Source organism: Sander vitreus, chromosome 17 (assembly GCF_031162955.1).
Source record: "Sander vitreus isolate 19-12246 chromosome 17, sanVit1, whole genome shotgun sequence".
Lineage (NCBI taxonomy): Eukaryota > Metazoa > Chordata > Actinopteri > Perciformes > Percidae > Sander > Sander vitreus.
The window spans coordinates 21,105,517-21,126,043 of record NC_135871.1 but is presented as its reverse complement, the minus strand read 5'-3'; the positions used below and the strand labels follow the sequence as shown (position 1 = coordinate 21,126,043).

The following is a 20,527-nucleotide window of genomic DNA, read 5'->3' as shown; positions in this document are numbered from 1 at the left end:
GGAAAGGAGGATTTCCCACATAAGTTTGACATAAATCTTGCTTCACCATCGACCCCCCCAGAGTGTTTATTGTGCCCTGCCTCAATAACGACAACAATCATACAGATATTTAATTTTGTGACCTCTGTGTTTGCTTGATGATAATTGATAGAACGTATACATTAATAAAGGGTATTTATAGCATTTTATTTTCTTCAATTCTATTCCATGCGAATGTGATGATATTCTGATACGTTGAGGCATGCAGTCTGTTCAACAGTATTCACGTGGGAAAGTATTTTAAAAAGTGAATGTAGGCCTGCAAGTAGCCAGTGTTTATCTTACAGTCTGTAATGTTTGCATAGGGCATGCCATTGAGATTTAGCTAGTTGATATTTATTGCATATATTGCAGTGAACCTAACAGTTTGCTACTCTCTCCTGCTCCTTGCACACACACACACACACACACACACACACACACACACACACACACACACACACACACACACACACACACACACACACACACACACTTAGCTCCACCCTGTTGAACTCAGTAGCATGCAGCAGGAATTCCCTCCCTCCAGTCACACTTTTTGGGTGGAAGGAAGGAATTTTCTGTGGGAGAAAAAGGAAGAGGAAACTGCAGGTGAAAATGTGTTTGGACATGTTAAACATTGAAAAACTACACAGAACATCAGTTTGAATGGAGCTATTGAAGCTAGGATACACATGCCTTGTCAAAACTTTATATTTCAATTAAAATATACGGTAAATTGTTTTTTAATTGGTGGGCATTAGAGCATGGGCCAAAGTAAAATAAAAAGAATGCACATCTGAGATTTGCAGCACAATTTCAACAAGTATAGCAGAAGAGTGATGATAGCTGGTACACACAGACCTTTTTTTTGTTTTTGTTTACAATAAACCCCCCCAAATACTCATCCACAGCTGTCTCATTGCGGGTCACGACCAGACACCTCCCCATGCAATTCACAAACGCCAGCCCCCGAAGTCTCTGGAAGTAGGAGACTTTTTGCATGTGAGAATCTGCACGTAGCATTCAGACTTTTAGGAATCCAGCCCTTACCACCAGATGGCCAGCAGTGCGCAGAAACATCACAGATAGGACGAACTACCAGACTCCGTGGTTATCTTCTTACCGTTGACTGCACCGAGTCTGGTTTGAGTTGAGGCTTCAGAGGACCAAACGACCACGGGACTGGTGCAGGGGACACATTTCTGCTACATGATGCTGCCGTTTAGGTAAATATTGATTGCTGAATCAGATGATATAGCAAGAACTGCCACCCTGCAGTTACGGTGTGTCTGTTTTACCGTATTTTCCGTTTTCAGTTGCGACCGTTAAACACTTCGAACTTTCAAATTCTATTAGCTAACGTTATTCCACTAAAGTTACGTTACCGTTAGCTCGCTAAGCTAGCTGAAAACTGACGTAGCTAACCTAGGATGAAACTTTTTGTAATGGTTCTCGAAAGCAGCAAGGAATACAACAAGACTGAACTGATTAACAGTAATTATAATAAGCAATTTCAGTTAGTAAAAGTCGAAACAAACGAGACAAGAATCTTGCCTATGAAACTTGCGTCAATGTTATGGCATTCCAGTGCAGTGCAGCGTGGGATGCTGCTACCTTCACTCTGCTCTAACGTTAACGACATATTACGTACATACATTAACAGTATAATATACAATAATTGTATTTGTTAAGACATTCTGTACATTAACAGTCACATAGTCTGCCATATTAAACACTTCAGTGAGCCCATGATATTAGGGTATTTGGGGATAAAAGCTCAACACTCAATGGAAACTTTATTTTTACGTAAAACTTATCTTAACGTATCTTGTTGGTTAGCTAGCTAACGTTAATTGGTTGAAGTAGTTTGGGAGTAAACCAACAGCACCGGCTGTCTTCCAGAAATCAAAAGCCCCCCTGCTGTCAGTACGTTTGCAGGGGTTATTGAGGGGTTATTCCTGGTGAAATCAGTCAGACTCCATTGGGCAGTGTTCAGTCCTCGCATGAATTTCACCGGCGGGGAGGGGCGAAGACGTGGCAGTCCTCTTCCATCCACATCCTGTTATCTGACCTTACAGCTTCACTCCCAGTAAAACTTCTAGAAGATGAGAAGAAGGCAATTTCTCTGCGAGGAAGCTATTAAAGTGCAGAATGAGAGGAGTAACGCTAGTCTTACATTTGCTAAAAACTGTAGTCACAGCAGTGAGGCTGACACATTGTTTTGAATAATTCATATTTCACCTTAATGTGAATGGTACTCAGTTTGTTAGCCCTGTAGGGAATTACACTTTTTTTGTGATATAATAGGATCCTTTTGTATAGTGTAAAGTACAGTGGTGTAAAATGTTGTCATGATAAACCATACAGTACATTAATAATTATATGGAAATGATATTGAATATTTTATGAATGATTCTTGGCTTTCTAATTTGTACCCACTGGAGGCTACCCTTTCCCTGTGTATATTGTGGAGAAAGTTTAATGCCAAGACAACAATTGGGTAATTTCTCATAACTTCTTTGGTTTTTGTGTCATTTCTTTAAAATCAAAGAGCAAGGCTTCTTCAGACATTCACCATCTTAGTTTTCTTAGAGTGTTCTTAGAGTTAGGCTGTTAACATAATGTAACATTTTGAAAAGGGGGTTAAGCTTTTCCTTCAAGAGAAAAGACTCCACCCCTTGCTAATATTTCTATTGCTTTTGCTACTTCTCTGTCCTACATTTAAATTCCACAACTGAAAGTAACTGGTTCAGTCCTAGTTTCAGGGGTTTGTTGAAAGTACTTTGTATTTCTAGCTAAAGTAGGAAATAGTAGAAGTGACAGGAAAACAGTAAATCAGTAAAAGCTCCTGGAATGCATTGAACATCAGAAGTGATTATTTATCAGTGTTGTCTGAGGGTGGATCTGTCCAAATAAGAGCACTGTGATGTAACCTTTCCCCCCACAATAAACACAAGGCTGTGAGGTAAAAGAAAAAAAGAGGCATCTAATGCACATGTCTGAACAAAATGCAGCCCAATTTAGACATAGGTTCAGACGTCAGAAAAACAAACAAACTTCCAGGCAAGTTTTATGCAAAATTATAGTTTCCTACAATCAGTTTTTAAAACAAACTGCCTCACAAATGTCTGGCAAGTTAAATGTTAAATCAGAAATGTTTTGGAGTCTTCACATGTCACATAATAGCATGTATGCACACAAACACTCTCACTACCACTCTAGAGGAACTATACGTACAGCTTTAATCTTGACATTACACTTCTACAATGTTATAACAAGATAATATAGTTATTATAACAAGACACAGTAGTTGTCACCCTGTCATTACAGTAATGATATTCTATTGCGCTTTTATCCTGGAAATCTAAGTGGCAGAGGCGTATTTATGGTATCTTGGACTGAGTGGCACCACCGAAAATACAGTAGTAGCAGTTAGGGATAATGGCAATTTGCATCTTGCCTTTGAGTTTCTAATTAAATATACTTTAATTTAATGTAATTTAATTCCGTTTTAATCAAATACGTAGAGCTCTGGCAGACTTATTTTCCTTCCCCTCTGCTGCCTGCTGCTGACCTAAATTGACCTGTCATATGAAGTAATTCTTTTATTTTCACTGAAGGCTTGTCCGTGTGGAAGGAACCTGCCTGAGCCTGTTGTCTGCTTTCAGTAAAATGCTTTAGAAATCTGCATAGATCCACATTTCATGCATGACCTCTACTTTGCCACTAGGTGTATGTGTGTGTTTGTAGTGGTTATTTACATTGGTGGTAGTAGTATTATTGTACATGACACCTCTTGTGTTTATCCATTATTTAAATTAAAAAAAGCCAGTAACTATATATATTCATGCATGGACTGCATATTCAGCTATTATACAGTTAATCAAGATTGTAGAATTAAACTTCTGTTAATTTCCTGGAGTACTTTTTCTCTCTCTACCCAAGTCAGAGGTTGTTAAAGCGTAACTCTCGCCAAAATGCAACCTAGGGTCTTTTTGTGAATGTACCCGAGTCAAACTTTAGTTTAAAGGCATATTTAGGATGGAATCGCCACTTTTAAGATTTACCGTATTTTCGTAGTACCGTAGCTCTTGTTGTTTCCGGCTGCTACCACCTCGGCAGTCAAAACACGTCAATATCCGAATGCGAATGAACGGACTCCATATGAGGCTCCTTTTTCAACTACGAGGTCAATATTGTTTTTCAATAACGACAAAACAAGAAATAATCTGTGCATTTATATGGAACTAAGCTTTAGGAGCTTTCCATCTTTACTCTCCTCCCTGTTATGTTGCATTCAGAAATTGTTTTGTCGTTATTGAAAAACAGTATTGACCTCGTAGTTGAAAAAGGAGCCTCATATGGAGTCCGTTCATTCGCATTCGGATATCGACTCGTTTTGACTGCCAAGGTGGTAGCAGCCGGAAACAACAAGAGCTACGGTGAGTTGTTCAAAACCTTTCTTTTTAGTAAACTCTGGGTACACAAACAATGTTGTCAATGCTGTCGTTAAGGTGTAGAGCCCCTGGTGATACTTCGAGCAAAGTTTAATGTTGTGTCGAGCCTTCTTAGTGTTTTAAAAATAGCTATTTTGAGGCTAGCATAAAAGTGCCCTTAACACTCCCATTCAAAAGGCCATTTGACCGAAAATACGGTAAATCTTAAAAGTGGCGATTCTGTCCTAATTATGCTTTTAAACGAAAGTTTGACTCGGGTACATTCACAATAAGACTCTAGGTTGCATTTTGGCGAGAGTTCCGCTTTAAAGTATTTTTGAACATTAGCAGTTAACTTATAGATCTAGAATCAACATATCCAAGGCTGCAAAGGATTATTTTCATTATAGGCCCATTGATTGATTATTTAATTGTTTGGTCTATAGAACATCAGAGAACAGTGAAAAATTTATTGTCTTGTCTTTTTAAACATTTAATTTACTATAATTTAAGACCAAGTAAAGCAGCAAATGTTCTCATTTGAGACCTTGGATCCATGTACACATATTACATAGACACCTGCCTGCACATTTATTCCTGTCAATCTGCTTCCAAATCTGTCTGTATGGGTAGAAAGCCCACAGGGCCACTCCTCACAGGCCAGAAGCCCTGTACTAGTAGTTATGGTTATGCCAAACCGGACACAGTGACCGCAACCATAGACTTAAATTTGGTTGTGGTTGGGAGGCTGCACTTTTAAAAGGATTAAGGAGATTCTCAACGTGTTTTAGTTCAAGGCTTTGATTGCTCTTTTTGCTTTACCTTTCGTTGCATCTGAATATATATATTTTCATTTTTGTCTCCATTTTTCCTAAATGGTCAGTTCACCCAGATCACATAAAAACGTCTTGAGATAGCGACGAGGAATATGGACAGAAACAAATCATTTAGATGAAGACACGAGGAGAAAAGATGAACTGCTAGAAATGTAACTCCCAAACAAATAGTTTGTTTTTTTTGTTTACTGTATTATTTTGATTGTGGATCGTCTGTGTGAGTTTTATAATAAAAATCTAAGTGAAAAAAAACAAACCCCGTCTTGAGATAACTGCTGCTCACTGAGACTTCTGCTCACTCAACAGCAACGTTCCTTTCCAGATACAATGTCCCAGTCACTCTGGACAATCCACAGACCTGGCTGCCAACAGTTTTTATTGGGAACTATTTTCTAAGGAAGAACAAAAAAAACTGTCCACAGTAGGTCTGTGGATTATCCGGTCTTAAATGGTGCTGACAACCAGGATTTGAATTCAGTAGTTGCAGCATTGGAGGGAGTAAAGGAAGGCAACAATTTGATTAATCAGGGAGGTATATGATGGCAGGGAGTCAGGAATGTTTGATATGACTCACTGGAAAAGAGCTCATATAATCCAGACATTATAGACTTAAAGTGAAAATATCTTTTCAATTTTAAAAATGTTAGGGATGTTAGAGTAGGACAGCCTGCAATATTAAGTTGTGGCTATATATGGGTCTGACATGACAGTGAGTTGTCTAGCAGAGCCTTGAAAGGAGTCACCATGGTTTGTCAGTAGTGATGGAGAGTTAATTTGGAGAGCAGGGTTTACGAGGGAAACAAAGCAGCTCACTCTTGGTAGCAGTAAGTTTGATGTGGTTACCTGACATCCAGCTGGAACTGTGATTTAGAGATCAATTTGAAAAGAAATATTCTGCCATATGTGTGTCATATGTCATATACAGTTACAACACAGTCGATTATGACATTATTTTTTAATATGCATGATTCAATTTTTAAGTTAATCAAATTCTCTCACTCTTTCTTCAGGATGGAGCTGCCATGTTGGTGTTTATTGTTGCTGAGCTGTCTGCAGTCGCTCTCTGCCAACAATGAGTTCTTCTCCTCCATAGGTAAAACCATCAAGCAACAGATGGTGTTAACGTTAGAAATATTGCTCCCAGGGGTGCCTGGATAGCTCACCTGGTAGAGCGTGCTGCATGTCATTCCCCCTCTCTCTCCCCTTTCACATCTTTAGCTGTCCTATATATAATAAAGGCCTAAAATGCCCAAAAAATAATCTTAAAAAAAAGAAAGAAAAGAAATATTGCTCCCTCTGCTGATCTGTGTTGGACGACACATATGGAAGAACAAGAGTTCACAACAATGTAGGATCCTGTAATAATGTGATGAGATTAGTGTTGCCCTTTTTTTATTTATCATTGCAATGTTGATGATGAAGTATTTCTGATTGTGTGTTCCTCAGGCCAGATGACAGATCTGTTGTACACAGAAAAAGACCTTGTCACCTCTCTAAAGGACTACATCAAAGCAGAGGAGAACAAGCTTGAGCGGGTCAAACAGTGAGTTTGTAGACACAAAGTAACACACATGGGTATTTCATACATGTACACGAGCATACAATATGATACACATATGTACATGCACTCAAAAATGGACACTGTACTACACACAATTCTTTATATTTCTGATTAACAATGTATTATTGCTTGTGGATTTAAGTGTAAGCAATGTATCTAACTCTGTATTATCATCCTTGTGATAGGTGGGCTGATAAATTGGATTTGTTGTCAGCCACAGCCATACAGGACCCCGAGGGCTACCTGGGGCACCCTGTCAATGCCTTCAAACTGATGAAGAGGCTGAACACAGAGTGGGGAGACCTGGAGAGCCTTGTACTCAGTGACACCACTGATGGTACAAATAAAGCAGACCTGGTTCAAATAATATCTTAAGTACCAAACATTTAGCAAATCACAAGAAAAGAGTTGTGGTTAGTATGTATTTCTGCAGGGACCTTAAGAAGATAATAAACACAAAAGAAGATTTTCCAAAACTAGTTGACATTGGTCTGGTCCAGTGCTTTCTGTAAATTCCCTGGGATTGGCTGATCTCGGAACTGCCTAATTAGTGCAGCAGAGTGTCTCTAGAGGGCAGGCAGGGTTGTTTTTGTTTGTTTGACTTTTAAAAGACACTTTATAATACAGGGAAAGCTGTATATGTTTGCATGTTTAGAGCAATACTGTGCTGCTCATTCATACTCAATATATTTTAGTAGAACACCACCTTAACATGAGTTATTTAGGTAGCAAAGTTTACTCATTTATTTTTGCCAAATGTCTGGCTTAATACAACTATAATACAAGATTGAAGTCACTCCAAGCATTTTATATTTCATTTGGAGAAAGTATTTATTATCCACTTAACTGGTTGTGTATCCCATACACAATCATCCTACTATATCTTTCTCTGTCTGCCCTCTCCTGTCCATCTCTCAGGATTTATTTCCAACCTGACCATCCAGAGACAGCACTTCCCCACAGATGAGGACCAGACCGGGGCGGCTAAAGCTCTCCTCCGGTTACAAGACACGTACAAACTGGATGCCAACACCATCTCTACAGGAGACCTACCTGGTAACAGCCTTACATTTGTGCAAAAATACCTATTTTCCCCCAGTTAATTAAAATTAACAGACATAAACAGACTGAGTGCCATTAAAGTCACAGTAAACAGCAGGCCATGTGGGGATAGAGGGTTTTTCTTGGTTTCTGTGTTATTCGCATAATCATGGAGATGGTTTACTTTAATTGTCAATGCACCCCACCCTCCCCATATCCTCTGCAAACTAGGAGTGAAATACAAGAGCCTTATGACAGTGGAGGACTGTTACGAACTGGGGAAAATCGCCTACTCTGATGTTGATTACTACCACACAGAGCTGTGGATGGCCCAGGCCCTGAAACAGCTTGAACAGGGAGAGGAGTCCACTTTAGATAAGGTGACAGTGCTCGACTACCTCAGCTACTCCATCTACCAGCAGGGGGAGATACATCGAGCCCTGGAGTACACCAAGAAGCTGCTTGAACTGGGTCAGTCCCTCCACACTATACAGTATTTTTCCGAATTTTGAAAAGTATACTGGGAGGCATGTTTTTTTCAATGTGAAGTGATAGTATCACTTTGCATTCTAAAATTTCTGCTCAAGGTAAATAATGTCACATAAACATAAGATAGATTAGGAATTGATGCACTTTTGTTTTTGTCACAGACTTGCACAGATACAGACTACATTTTGTTTGAGATAAGACTAACAATGGAAATATATAATCTTAATTTGATCAAACACACAAAGACATTACTAAGAAAGAAAAGACCATAATCTAAATTGTTAGAACTAAGTCAGTAAGTAAGTTGGATAAATTAAGCAGCGAGCAACAAATGAGACATTCTCTTTGGTTTAAACTGAATGACATACCAAACAGAGCTGAAACAGAGAATATTGCAGACATAATCAGTCCAAACCAAAACATTCATGCCACTACAATTCTGTGTAGTTTACCACCTAGAGTCAGATGTTGGTCTGATTAAAATCTCACTGATATATGTTTGGGTTGTTTGTGGATTTGGCATAAAACAAAACAGTCTTCTTAGCAGAGTGATTCAGAGATCTTGATAGAACTTCTTATTAGAAAGGACCTATTATTGATGTTTGTAGAAACGTTTGTGCCATTTTCTACTTTTACTTATTGACAGTAGTGATTTAATGGTAATCAGAAAGGGACTTTGTTTATGTGTTTCATCCATTTGATGGTAAATAATTGTAATAATTAACTCTGTAACCTGCAGATTAGACCACAGTATTGTTGCAACAACAAGTTGCAGGATTTCGGATTAACAGAATTGGTGGAAGACTTTGTGATTGGTGTGATTGGATTGAATCTATTCTAATGCTAGTAATGAGCATATCGTTTTCAATGACCTATTGGCTGGACAGTGCCAAACACCATCCCGCCAGCCTCGACTTGGCATATTCTAACCCACATTTATTTTCTAAAAAGTCCATTAGTTGCATTTGCTCCTGATTAATACTCTTGATAACAGATGCTACAATACATTTCATGTCATGTCATTACATTTGAAACAACGTTCTTATGAAACCTTGGTGGTGACCTTGTTATGCCATATTTTCCTTCACATGAGCCCCTGAATTAATTTGTCCTGTTTTTACATTGTGTTTCTGAGAACTGGATAAGGTCAGACTGAATAAATAGCATATAGAATGTTGGAAGCTTAGTTATTTTGATTGCAGGGCATGTGATATTATATGGTGACATTGCTGCAGTCATCACTATTTGAAAATCAGCACTATTATTTCTGTTGGTCTCTCATTTTCCCATTTTTTAGACCCAGAGCACCAGCGTGCCAAGGGCAACCTAAAGTACTTTGAGTTCCAGTTGGAGAAGCAGAAAAAGGATGCAGAGGATGGAGCTCAAAAAGAGAAAGCGCAAGGGAAAAGAGATACAACTGAAAAGAAAGAGAAGCCCAAAAAGAAGGTCCCCAATCATCTGATTCCAGAGAGGACGAAGTATGAGATGCTTTGTCGTGGGGAGGGCATCAGAATGGTAAGGAAGTCCAAAAGATACAGAAAAACACATTTTCGTACTTAATAAATACACATCAGTTTTACCTCCTTTGTTCCCTGCTTTCCTGTTTTCTCAATCAGACCCCCCGCAGGCAGAGCCGGCTGTTCTGTCGTTACTATGACAACAATCACAACCCTATGTATGTGCTGGCACCTGTCAAACAGCAAGATGAGTGGGACCGCCCCTACATTGTCCGCTACCTTGACATCATGTCTGACAAAGAAATGGACAAGGTCAAGCAACTGGCGAAGCCCAGAGTAAGCAATTTTCAGTAGTTTCAGTACTCCCATGAGGCAATATGATGCATGTATATATTAGGGCTGTCAAAATAACGCGTTAATTTCGATTAATTAATCTGAGAAAAAATAACACGTTAAAAAAATTAACGCAGATTAATCCATTCCATATTGACGTTTGCATACAGACGAAAATCTGGTGCCACTGATATGTCTGCGCTTCTCTCTGCTGCTCTGAAACAGACGTTACAGGGAACACAAATCCCGCTGCACGTGACGCTAGTTAACACTATACTCAACAGCAGCTAACGTTAGCCTACCGCTAGCTAGTAGCTGGATTAAACACGGTTAAAATGCTGACAGCTAACGCTAAACAGTGTAAAGTTTGACTGTGTTTTACTGTAGAGGATTCAACACCGGTATGTAACAATCTGCAGCTGCCGTCGGAGAAACAACACAGACGGTGCGTTCAATGAAACTGGTAAACTACAGCCTCGTGGTGCATTTGAAGTTATTGTAAATGTCCTTTTCCTATCTGGTTGTTGTTTTTGTCATTCAACAGCAATTTACTAGTGAAATAAGTTATTGTTATTGTTATACATTATTATTAAATCATTTAATTTTGACCGTATGGCCTTAGCAATAAACAAGCCGTTCTTTAATGTCACCAACTGTTGTTTAGTACCCTTTTTTTTCTTTTCTTTTTTTACTTTCTTAAAAAGTATCGGTTCAGACACCGTTAATTATGTATGCGATTAATTTCGATTAATTAATCACAGAGTATGCAATTAATTAGATTACATTTTATAATCGATTGACAGCCCTAGTATATATATATCTGTATTGGTCACTTTACAGTTAACTGTGATGTAGTAGGAACAACCATTAGGTATTTTCAGTTTCTGTTATGGGGTTTAGTGCGTTGGGTAGTGGGAGGTCAGAGCTGTGAGGCTGGTTGATGTGATTCTGCTGGTGAGGCAAGCACACAGGCACACACATCTTGGTATGTGTGTGTGTGTGTGTGTGTGTGTGTCTGTGTGTCTGTGTGTGGGTAAATCATGTCCCTGGCTTCACAGCTACGCAGGGCCACCATCTCCAACCCCATCACAGGAGTGCTGGAAACAGCGCCATACCGGATCAGCAAAAGGTAAGGCATAGCCAGGAGCTGCCAAAAACAGAGGATATAGGAGAGAGCTGAGAGGGAGGAAGTGAGATTTTCTCCTCCTTTTCCCTCAATTGCCCCTTTCATACAGCCTGTACAAGGCGAGACTGTTTTGTTTTTCCGGCAGCGGAGGTAGTCACAGAGCCATAACAGCGCAGATCCAACTCGTGCAACGCAACTGTCCCACAGGCAGGTCAAAAGTGGAAAAAAAGCATTCCAAGTTATTAATAACTTGTGTGCAATAGTTCTCCTTCTCTTCCACTCATTCTCTACCTCTGTCAAACACACACACACACACAACTCCAACGCTGTTGCGTTACACATCAAATGCTGGCATTCTATGTGAAGTCACACACTCGGGCAGCATTATACCACCTTTGCTTGGTTCTGTGTGAATAAACAAAGCCAGCATAATGGCAGACCTGCATTGCCCCGCTATTGCTTAATCTCTGTGTTAAAGGGGCTAACAGCTCATCCCGTTTCTCCTCTGTACTCCCGTCCGTCCGTATCACTCCATTTCTCCGCCCTTCCAAAGCCTAAAGGCTCCTGAGCTGATGCACAGGATCCAGCGAAGAATGATCTGAGCTTTAAACACCATATTGAAACATTTGTAGACTGTTGTTGTTATTGGTCAATAAAGCATGTTCCTTACAAATATATTATCTCATGGTGCTTTGACCAGTGACATAGAAATCAGTGAAAAAAGAAAACAATGCATCCTTCCAACCAATTGATATTTATTTATTTATTTGGAAAAAAAGAGCGCTTTTGTTTTTTGAGGATCTGTTGTGGATACATTTCTGCACAGGAGTCTGCTACAGAAAGGGGAAAATGTGTTTTTTCTCCAAGTTAACATAGTTGCTTTTTGTGAGCTAGGAGGTGTATCAGAGGCACTCATTGATTCGCTACTAATACATTTTATATTTTGAAATGGAAATTTGTTTTTTTGCATTGCCTCATGGAACACTCTTGGCTCTTCCTAAAAATAACATTGACAACTAGTGACCAGATCTGCCTATCTTTTTTCTCCCTCTTTCCTCCTTTTACTTTCCTTGTGCGTATCACATTCCATTATCCTTTTTTCCTTCCTTTATCTGCTTTTCCTCGATCTTGGTGTCCTTGTGCTGCTGGAACTACTGTAGTTAAGGCGAGCCACGGTGCATGACCCTCTAACTGGGAAACTTACCACTGCCCAGTACAGAGTCTCCAAGAGGTAAGGGGTCACAGGTTACTAGGAGGGCCACAATACCTCCTCCTTCATCCTTCTCTTTGTCTTTATCTTTGTGCCCTGGCTGAAACACTTATTAAGCTCTGCACCCAGTTAACACTATGGAAAAAAAGGAAATGTTTTGCTACACCTGGAAAACTAACACTAGAGGAGGGTTTTAATTTGGTTTAAGTAAAAACCTAAACAGATTTCTGCCTGAACACCAAATTGAGCTTAAACATAGTTTAAACCAAGATAAACAATCCTCTGTTGTTGTTTTTTGGTGTAGCTTAAATTTTTAAATGGGTAAACTTTGTTCTTTCAGTTTACCCAGTGATTGAAGAATTTCCGTGGGACTGCACCGTGGTGAGAGATAGTTTTAGTTCCCTAGTTCCCCTAACGATCCTTCCCTGAGTCCGATGCACAAGCTTAAAATCACAGATAAATGTATGCTGAAAATGCGTGGAAAGAGATTGTGATTGTCCTGCAGTTATTGATGTTAAGAAAGTGTCCCCCTGTAGTTAAAATGACTGCTCCACTTCAATAGGTATGTTGCCTGTTGTAAGTTAGACTTGCATCCCACCCTTAAAAATAGCAGGCTCAGCAGACCACTAAAACCTCCAAGTTTCTATGGTTTTGCTGTTCTTGGTAATTAATGTTTGGGTGCACGTGCATATTGGTACAAGGGTGTGGTGTTACTTTGATGTTTTTAAACGTGTACGTGCTGGACAGCAAGTATTTCCAAATTCAGTGAACGTGAAGTCATAGAGGGAGCAGACGGATTAACTCAGAAGAGTTTGACCACTTAGTTAACTGGCTTCTAGACACATTTGCTCCAGCATCCCTTCAAAAATATAACTTATTATCAGCCCAAACTCTTGATTAAAAAAAACCTGACTCATGTCACTGTCTCCCCCATACACACATCTCATAGTGAATCTGCAAACATCGTCAGAAACATCCATCAGATGTGGGAGTGGGAGTAATCTATTGCTATAGGTTTTTGGGCGTCTTAAAAAATCCCCTGTATTTGAGAATGAGAATTAAGAGCAGATGTTGGAATTCACATAAATTGTATTATCAATTATTTTATAATATTATGTGTTGTCTTTTTATGGATACTGTTGCTGTTTAATGTCAGAAAACAATGCCAGTTTGAATTTGATGATGTGGTCTACAGTTGTAATTTTTTTGTATTTCACAAGAAAGAGTTTATTGCCATGCTCTGCCAAGAGCTTATTTTATCAGGGACTTTCTAACTGGGGTGTGAGAGTTAGTATGAAAGTTAAATCCATGAAAATATTTTTGCCATAGTCCTCAACCAGACTCCTGTGTGAAATACACACATGCTCAAGTGTTTACCAAGTTTGAAATCAGAGCAACCCTGGACCCTGAGCTGATTGGAGATTCTAAATCTCGTGCTGGTTTCCTGTTTTTCATTTTCTTCATTCCTCCACTTCCCTTTTCTATCATCTAGTTTAATGCCAGACTTTTTGAGCTTTCGATGGCAACTTTTCAGCATGACATGTTGCTCAGTCGCCTATTTTAGAATAAATCTTTACTACCATCTAGTGGACAAATATGTGCCTGACTAGTATACTGTATAGCATGTCCCACTACTTTCTCAATTGTTGTGCTTTCCCACCTGTATTCCAGTGCTTGGCTCACTGGCTATGAAGATCCAATGATTGATAAGATCAACCAGAGAATTGAAGATCTCACAGGATTGGAAATGGACACTGCAGAAGAGCTGCAGGTAAAGAGTCATCATTAGTTGAAGAACATTCAACACTATTTTTTTTCTCTTTTATTTAATTTTACAAGGCAAACCCTTACTGAATACACATAGTTCTTATATAAATGTATTATAAATTCTAACACTCCCCTTACCCCTCTGTGTGTGCTATTGGAAACCTGATTTGTAGAGTTGTGAGACTGAAAATCATTTGTATTGATCTCTGTAGGTTGCAAATTATGGCGTTGGAGGTCAATATGAACCTCACTTTGACTTTGGAAGGGTAAGAGCCTTTGTGATTTCACACAAGTTAATTTCTCTAAATGTACAGTAGTGTTAATATGGCAGGACATTGAACCTGGTGTTTGCTTTCTTTCCACAGAAAGATGAACCAGATGCCTTTAAAGAGCTGGGAACAGGGAACCGCATAGCAACATGGCTCTTCTATGTGAGTAAACTCTTCCTAAATACACCTCACTGATTCTTGAAACTTTGTCTCACTAAGAAAAGTGCTAATTCTGTTGGAAATTAATAACATTTTCATGAATAAAAATAATCAAGGTTATAATCAGGTCAACTACAGTCAGGTCCATAAATATTGGGACATCGACACAATTCTAATCTTTTTGGCTCTATACACCACCACAATAGAGTTGAAATGAAACGAACAAGATGTGCTTTAACTGCAGACTTTCAGCTTTAATTTGAGGGTATTTACATCCAAATCAGGTGAACGGTGTAGGAATTACAACAGTTTGTATATGTGCCTCCCACTTTTTAAGGGACCAAAAGTAATGGGACAATTGGCTGTTCAGCTGTTCCATGGCCAGGTGTGTGTTATTCCCTCATTATCCCATTTACAAGGAGCAGATAAAAGGTCCAGAGTTAATTTCAAGTGTGCTATTTGCATTTGGAATCTGTTGCTGTCAACTCTCAATATGAGATCCAAAGAGCTGTCACTATCAGTGAAGCAAGCCATCATTAGGCTGAAAAATCTAAACAAACCCATCAGAGAGATAGCAAAAACATTAGGTGTGGCCAAATCAACTGTTTGGAACATTCTTAAAAAAAGAAAGAACGCACCGGTGAGCTCAGCAACACCAAAAGACCCGGAAGACCACGGAAAACAACTGTGGTGGATGACCGAAGAATACTTTCCCTGGTGAAGAAAACACCCTTCACAACAGTTGGCCAGATCAAGAACACTCTCCAGGAGGTAGGTGTATGTGTGTCAAAGTCAACAATCAACAGAAGACTTCACCAGAGTGAATACAGAGGGTTCACTACAAGATGTAAACCATTGGTGAGCCTCAAAAAACAGGAAGGCCAGATTAGAGTTTGCCAAACAACATCTAAAAAAAGCCTTCACATTTCTGGAACAACATCCTATGGACAGATGAGACAAAGATCAACTTTTACCAGAGTGATGGGAAGAGAAGAGTATGGAGAAGGAAAGGAACTGCTCATGATCCAAAGCATACCACCTCATCAGTGAAGTATGGTGGTGGTAGTGTCATGGCGTGGGCATGTATGGCTGCCAATGGAACTGGTTCTCTTGTATTTATTGATGATGTGACTGCTGACAAAAGCAGCAGGATGAATTCTGAAGTGTTTTGGGCAATATTATCTGCTCATATTCAGCCAAATGCTTCAGAACTCATTGGACGGCGCTTCACAGTGCAGATGGACAATGACCCGAAGCATACTGCGAAAGCAACCAAAGAGCTTTTTAAGGGAAAGAAGTGGAATGTTATGCAATGGCCAAGTCAATCACCTGACCTGAATCGATTGAGCATGCATTTCACTTGCTGAAGACAAAACTGAAGGGAAAATGCCCCAAGAACAAGCAGGAACTGAAGACAGTTGCAGTAGAGGCCTGGCAGAGCATCACCAGGGATGAAACCCAGCGTCTGGTGATGTCTATGCGTTCCAGACTTCAGGCTGTAATTGATTGCAAAGGATTTGCAACCAAGTATTAAAAAGTGAAAGTTTGATTTATGATTGTCAATCTGTCCCATTACTTTTGGTCCCTTAAAAAGTGGGAGGCACATATACAAACTGTTGTAATTCCTACACCGTTCACCTGATTTGGATGTAAATACCCTCAAATTAAAGCTGAAAGTCTGCAGTTAAAGCACATCTTGTTCATTTCAACTCCATTGTGGTGGTGTATAGAGGCAAAAAGATTAGAATTGTGTCGATGTCCCAATATTTATGGACCTAACTGTACATTCCTGAGGACCCCATTTTCAAACCTTCAGCTCTACTACATGCTTCAAGATCACTGAAATTCCCGTAAATTTGCTATTTTCTCTTAAACTTGTCCATATTTTTGGACACTGCTACTGTCACAACCATAACATGTCAACACCGTCTCTTTTGTATAAAAAATATTAGATTATGGCATAAAAGTATACTTTTTAAGAAGAGGTCTGAAGTAGCTAGCAACAGAGGGGAAACAAGATGGCTAACGTGGCTAACAACTCATGCATATCATGTGAAAGAGTAGGTTTTTGTCACCACCGTCAGACGTCACCACTGTCAGGTTTTCTGTCTGATAGTGGTGACAAAAACCTCCAAATGGTCCTCAACGGAGGCTAGAATACAATAGTTGATCACAATAGGCCACGAGGCCTACGTGGCTGATGTTAGATCTTTTAAAGGAGTACTCGTGAAACGGTATAAAAAATGAACAAAAGTGAATATTCAACATTTAACAGCATATGTACATGTGTACTAAGAATGCCAGATAATGATTTAAAAAACTCTAAATGCATATTAGACCAAATAAATAAATGTTTTTTTGCTTTTTATCGTGTCTGACGGTGTTGACAAAAACAAAGTAATAACTGGAAAAACGCCTGTTTTATGAAAAAAATACAAAATGAGGAGGTTGCACCGGTACATTGCTGAACAGCCAAGACCTTGGTCTATAATGATATACCTTCAGATTTTGTAAATTAACTACATTTTTATTTTCAAAATTAAAACCTGTTTCATCCAAATTCCCAAGAATCAGTGACCTATAGACTAATGTTTCAAACTTGAACTTACACTGACCATGTCAGAAATGCTGGTGGGTCCATCTATACTAATGTGGAGCATTATTCTAGTCAAAATTCTAATGTCAAGACACTGAATATATCATGATGAACTGTGTGTATAAAAGGACATAATGAAGTAATGGTGCAGCCATAAAAAAACACGGCGTCATAGGTTTAAATAGTTCACTCATGACATAAAACATTAAGCTATTTCAAGTTAAGTGGAACAATCACAAACCTGATATTGTCATAAAGTGGTAAATCATTTATTTGTATCTAGTCCGTGTAGTGTCCATGGTTCTAAAGTCCAGGATATTTTTCAATTGCCCTTTATTTATTTTTTTACAAAAGAAAGTTTCACTGACTTTCACTACACTGCTGTAAGCGCCTTTCCTAGTACAGTTTACAGTCAGTCACACACACTCATTATTTACATGCACATGTACATTTTGAACAGTGTAGGACATAAATGGCATAGGAAAAAAAAAAAGATGCAGCCATTATTAATCTGAAAGCCAACATTACTGATAAAAAAGCAAATAGTTGTTTGAAGTGACTGAAGCAATCTCAATAGGTTTTAACTTTAAAAAAAGTTTAGGGTAGGTTTAATAAAATGAGGCCTTAACCAGGCAGGCCAATGCACTCTTTCACCCCACACAGATGTTACATTTGCTGGAAGGAAGAAAGATGGGACAAAAAAAATACAACCAGTGATATTTTCTTTAAACAGTGCCACAAAATACAATTTCAATATTTATGGGAAGCAGTTGAGTAATTAAATAGATTGTAACCACACAGATAGCAATACATGTGAGCTTCCAAAAATGTACTCAGAATTATTTAATATGACAGATAAAGACTGACCTCACTTTGACTCTCTGTTGTAGATGAGTGATGTAGCAGCAGGTGGAGCCACAGTATTCCCAGATGTTGGTGCAGCAGTTTGGCCCCAAAAGGTAACCGCTTATGTTTCACCACTTAATACAATGCATTTTACTGACTCAATAGCTGTGTCTGAATTGGTCATATTATATAGCCAACAAATTCCCAAGGGTTTTTGTTTGTTTTGAAGTATAGTACACACAAAAAATATGAATCAGCAACTAAATGAAATTGTGCAAAATGCTGCGAATGTTGTATTTGCCACCCAGTAAGAAACAGTACCAATTACTGTAGTTCACGCACTCTCTCTCTCCAAACAACAAAACCTCCTAATAGGGAAACCTTTCCATGCAAAACAGGCTCATGTACTATCATGTCTATTTGTTCATTCCTGTAATTGAAAGAACGTTCACCATACACTTCTAAGCATGTTTAACCATCACTTTAAAAATCTCACAAATGTGCATTTACATTTTACTTTGTTAGTTATGAATTCACCTGTCAAGAATCTTTTGGAATTAATTTAGCAGACTGAGGCTGACTTTCTGATATTCCTGGCTATTCCTGGTTCAACGCTGCTAACCTCTGTTGTCTGTTTGTGTGTAAAACAGGGCACTGCTGTGTTCTGGTACAATCTGTTTCCGAGTGGGGAGGGAGACTACAGCACCCGACATGCAGCTTGTCCAGTGTTGGTCGGCAACAAGTGGGGTGAGCTCCTCTTTGTCTGGTTCTCTTTAAAACCATCTATAAAGACATGAGTGAATATCTCTTATGAGACCATAGTATTTGCTGAAGAGATCGTAACTTTAAAAGTCCAGTGGCATAACCTGGTTTTGAGTTTATAAGAAGGGTAAACATTTGTACCGTTTCTAAAGTAATCAAAGGGCTAAATAAAGGTTATGATTATTATCTTTTTTTCTTTCCGTCTTTAGTATCAAACAAATGGATCCATGAACGGGGCCAGGAGTGGCGGCGACCTTGTTCCCTAAATGAAACTGAATGATGGAAAAAGAAATGCTCCTCATCGCCCTCTCTCTCCTTCCTTGTGAACCACCCAGGACCAAAGAACACTGCTGCAGATCACAGATGATACATATGAATACATGGGGTCCAAATGGCTCACTCCCTCTCTATAAGTACTCCTTTTTCCCCCCAGCTGTTATGCTCTGAGCCCAGAGATTGTTTGGGTTAATGTCAATCCCCTGGACAGTATTAGCATCGCTGTGACAAATAACATGTTCTTCATGTTGTTAAATGGTTTGGAGAAACACTCCTGCTCTTTTCACTCCCATGTGTCTGTCTTTGCACTCTGTATGAACTCTAGCTCCGTGGTGAGGTTATCCTTCTGTAGTGGCTGTAGGGACCAGCTTCCTCCCTGCCAGTTTGAACCTTAAAGGTACAGTTCACATTTTAAAGAGGCCTGTCTAGTTCATTGCATTCATAACAGAGCAATTGGGCATGTGGATTTTGAAATGAAATTATTTTTTCAAAACAAACAATGGAAATTCCTCAGGGCTGCACACTAGTTCTTTGTAGAATTACATGAACCACCTTCAAACCAGTTTAATATTTTTCATAAACTGGCTTATTATTCAAAGGGGTTTAATTAACATACAGTAGGTTCACTGAATTTCTTTTTTTTTTTGGTAGCAATCTCTGCTTCCAATTAACAACTTAAAAGCAACTTTGGTTAAAAGAAACACTTCATTCCCTGTAAGTTGTGTAACTAATCAGAACTTATTTATAATAGGTTACATGGCTACATATATGCAGTACGTTTTGACATATCACATACCTTGTTGGTCTGCCTTAAGCCTAGTGTTTGGTTTTTGAACTCATTTGAATGGCCACACTATGAGATATTGTTAAATCTGTTCTACTTGAACACATGGTGTTTACAAATGTATGGGCACACTAAACACCTGGACCCAGACATAGTTACCCCAAGTATTTGTTCGTCCTGATTGTCCCAGTGTTGTGTAAGGACACAAATGACCATCAGCTGTCATTGAATTAGTAAGAGCAACAAAGGAACAGTACATAAACATTATAAACATTAGGGGAAAAATGGGCTGGATACACCACATTGTGCTATGACAGATTTAAATACCCAATTTCTTTTATAGAGTGACTGAATCTGGTAGGCTTTCAATGGTGCCCAGTGCTTCTAATTAGTGTGAGGATATATGGGTTTTCAAGAAAGAAACATTTTATTTATGTCACAAGCCAATTTTATATTGTTGTTTTTTTTGTCTTAAATGAAAGTCTGAAATTGTTTTTTCTACAATAAAGACTGTTTTATTGCTCAAGTTAATAGACCGTCCTGCCGCAGTTTGTGTGT

The 20,527-nt window shown here is 38.9% G+C and overlaps 1 protein-coding gene across 2 annotated transcripts; it reads left to right on the top strand.

The window, feature by feature from the left end:
* Positions 1-979: 979 nt before the first annotated feature.
* p4ha1b (prolyl 4-hydroxylase, alpha polypeptide I b) lies at positions 980-20,500 on the top strand. Of its 2 annotated transcripts, XM_078273071.1 has the most exons (16): positions 980-1,247; positions 6,304-6,386; positions 6,740-6,836; positions 7,040-7,191; positions 7,773-7,910; positions 8,127-8,366; positions 9,682-9,899; positions 10,001-10,177; positions 11,233-11,303; positions 12,466-12,531; positions 14,182-14,281; positions 14,490-14,543; positions 14,643-14,708; positions 18,192-18,260; positions 18,798-18,894; positions 19,119-20,500. In XM_078273071.1, exons 1-16 carry the CDS (start codon positions 1,231-1,233, stop codon positions 19,187-19,189), a joined length of 1,716 nt encoding a protein of 571 aa, XP_078129197.1. In that variant the 5' UTR covers positions 980-1,230; the 3' UTR covers positions 19,190-20,500. The 2 variants fall into 2 exon arrangements, with proteins under 2 accessions (XP_078129197.1, XP_078129196.1); XM_078273070.1 differs by lacking the exon at positions 12,466-12,531 and having other exon boundaries at positions 982-1,247.
* Positions 20,501-20,527: the final 27 nt, after the last annotated feature.